Here is a 2,182-nt window from a genome sequence, read left to right as displayed (position 1 = left end):
ATCCACTCAGGAGAAAAACCACATAAATGCCTGGAGTGTGGAAAGAGCTTCAGTCAGACAGGACACCTTTATACCCATCAAAGGATCCACTCAGGAGAAAAACCACATAAATGCCTGGAGTGTGGAAAGAGCTTCAGTCAGACAGGACACCTTTATACCCATCAAAGGATCCACTCAGGAGAAAAACCACATAAATGCCTGGAGTGTGGAAAGAGCTTCAGTCAGACAGGACACCTTTATATCCATCAAAGGATCCATTCAGGAGAAAAACCACATAAATGCCCGGAGTGTGGAAAGAGCTTCAGACATAGGAGCAGCCTTTATATACATCAAAGGATCCACACAGGAGAAAAACTATTTGAATGCCTGGAGAGTGGAAACAGCTTTACTGTGGGTGAACATCTTGAAAGGCATGTAAGAATCAACACTGGAGAGAAACCACATAAATGCTTGGAGTGTGGAAAGAGCTTCAGACATAGGAACAGCCTTTATATACATGAAAGGATCCACTCAGGAGAAAAACCACATAAATGCCTGGAGTGTGGAAAGAGCTTCAGTCAGAGGGGACACCTTTATACCCATCAAAGGATCCACTCAGGAGAAAAACCACATAAATGCCTGGAGTGTGGAAAGAGCTTCAGTCAGAGGGTACACCTTTATACCCATCAAAGTATCCACTCAGGAGAAAAACCACATAAATGCCTGGAGTGTGGAAAGAGCTTCAGTCAGAGGGGCACCCTTTATACCCATCAAAGGATCCACTCAGGAGAAAAACCACATAAATGCCCGGAGTGTGGAAAGAGCTTCAGACATAGGAGCAGCCTTTATATACATCAAAGGAATCACACAGGAGAAAAACCATTTGAATGCCTGGAGTGTGGAAAGAGCTTTACTGTGGGTAAACATCTTGAAAGGCATGTAAGAATCCACACTGGAGAGAAACCACATAAATGCCTGGAGTGTGGAAAGAGCTTCAGTCAGAGGGGACACCTTTATGTACATCAAAGGATCCATTCAGGAGAAAAACTGTATAAATGCCTGGAGTGTGAAATGAGTTTCAGTCAGAGGGGACAACTTTATGTACATCAAAGGATCCATTCACATTCAGGAGAAAAACCGCATAAATGCCCGGCGTGTGGAAAGAGCTTCAGACATAGGAGCAGCCTTTATGTACATGAAAGGATCCACACAGGAGAAAAAACGCATAAATGCCTGGATTGTGGAAAGAGTTTCAATCAGAGGAGCAAGCTTTATGTACATCAAAGGATCCACACAGGAGAAAAACCGCATAAATGCCTGGAGTGTGGAAAGAGTTTCAATCAGAGGAGCAGCCTTTATGTACATCAAAGGATCCATTCAGGAGAAAAACCGCATAAATGCCTAGAGTGTGGAAAGAGTTTCAATCAGAGGAGCAAGCTTTATGTACATCAAAGGATCCACACAGGAGAAAAACCGCATAAATGCATGGAGTGTGGAAAGAGTTTCAATCAGAGGAGCAGCCTTTATGTACATCAAAGGATCCATTCAGGAGAAAAACCGCATAAATGCCTAGAGTGTGGAAAGAGTTTCAATCAGAGGAGCAGCCTTTATGTACATCAAAGGATCCATACAGGAGAAAAACTACATAAATGCCTGGTGTGTGGGAAGAGCTTCAGTCAGAGGGGCACCCTTTATACGCATCAAAAGATCCACTCAGGAGAGAAACCGTATAAATACCTCCAGTGTGGAAAGAACTTTATTGAAAGTGGAGGTCTCCGTAAACATCAAAGAATTCACACAGGAGAAACTCTATAAATGCCTGGAATGTGGAAGGAGCTTCAATAAGGCAGGAACTCTGTATAATCAAAGCATTCACACAGGAGAAAAACCATATGTCTGGAGTTTAGCAGGTGTGAACACTTACCTTTCATTGCCATCTCATGAGTGTATACTATATTCTCAGCCCAAACACTGGAGTAAGTAAACTTATGGAAAGCACCATTTTACTGTTCCCTTTATTGCTACTCTCTGTTTAATGATTCTGCTGTTCTGTGATGCCTAATAGTTGAATTTGAATGATTTTACACACTTTTCAAGGGGTACGTAATCTGAGTACAACTGTATTCAATTCCACAAACTCGTATCACAATTTCTTCTGATTGGTGAGATTTCATCTTGAGATCCAGAAGCTGCTACTGGAATG

At 42.3% G+C, this 2,182-nt stretch overlaps 1 protein-coding gene across 1 annotated transcript in view; it reads left to right on the top strand.

The window, feature by feature from the left end:
• Positions 1-288: 288 nt before the first annotated feature.
• Positions 289-2,182, top strand: part of LOC114923484 (zinc finger protein 345-like) — a gene marked incomplete at both ends in the record, with an annotated part of 53,807 nt that continues 51,913 nt past the window's right edge. Inside the window, 2 exons of the mRNA XM_029286509.1 lie at positions 289-414; positions 457-1,654. Of these exons, the coding sequence (XP_029142342.1) occupies positions 289-414; positions 457-1,654 (1,324 nt within the window). The remainder of the gene's footprint in view (positions 415-456; positions 1,655-2,182) is intronic.

This window comes from Protobothrops mucrosquamatus, unplaced genomic scaffold (assembly GCF_001527695.2).
Source record: "Protobothrops mucrosquamatus isolate PMUCROS unplaced genomic scaffold, P.Mucros_1.0 scaffold3926, whole genome shotgun sequence".
Classification (NCBI taxonomy): Eukaryota; Metazoa; Chordata; class Lepidosauria; order Squamata; family Viperidae; genus Protobothrops; species Protobothrops mucrosquamatus.
This window is presented reverse-complemented; position numbering and strand designations above follow the sequence as displayed.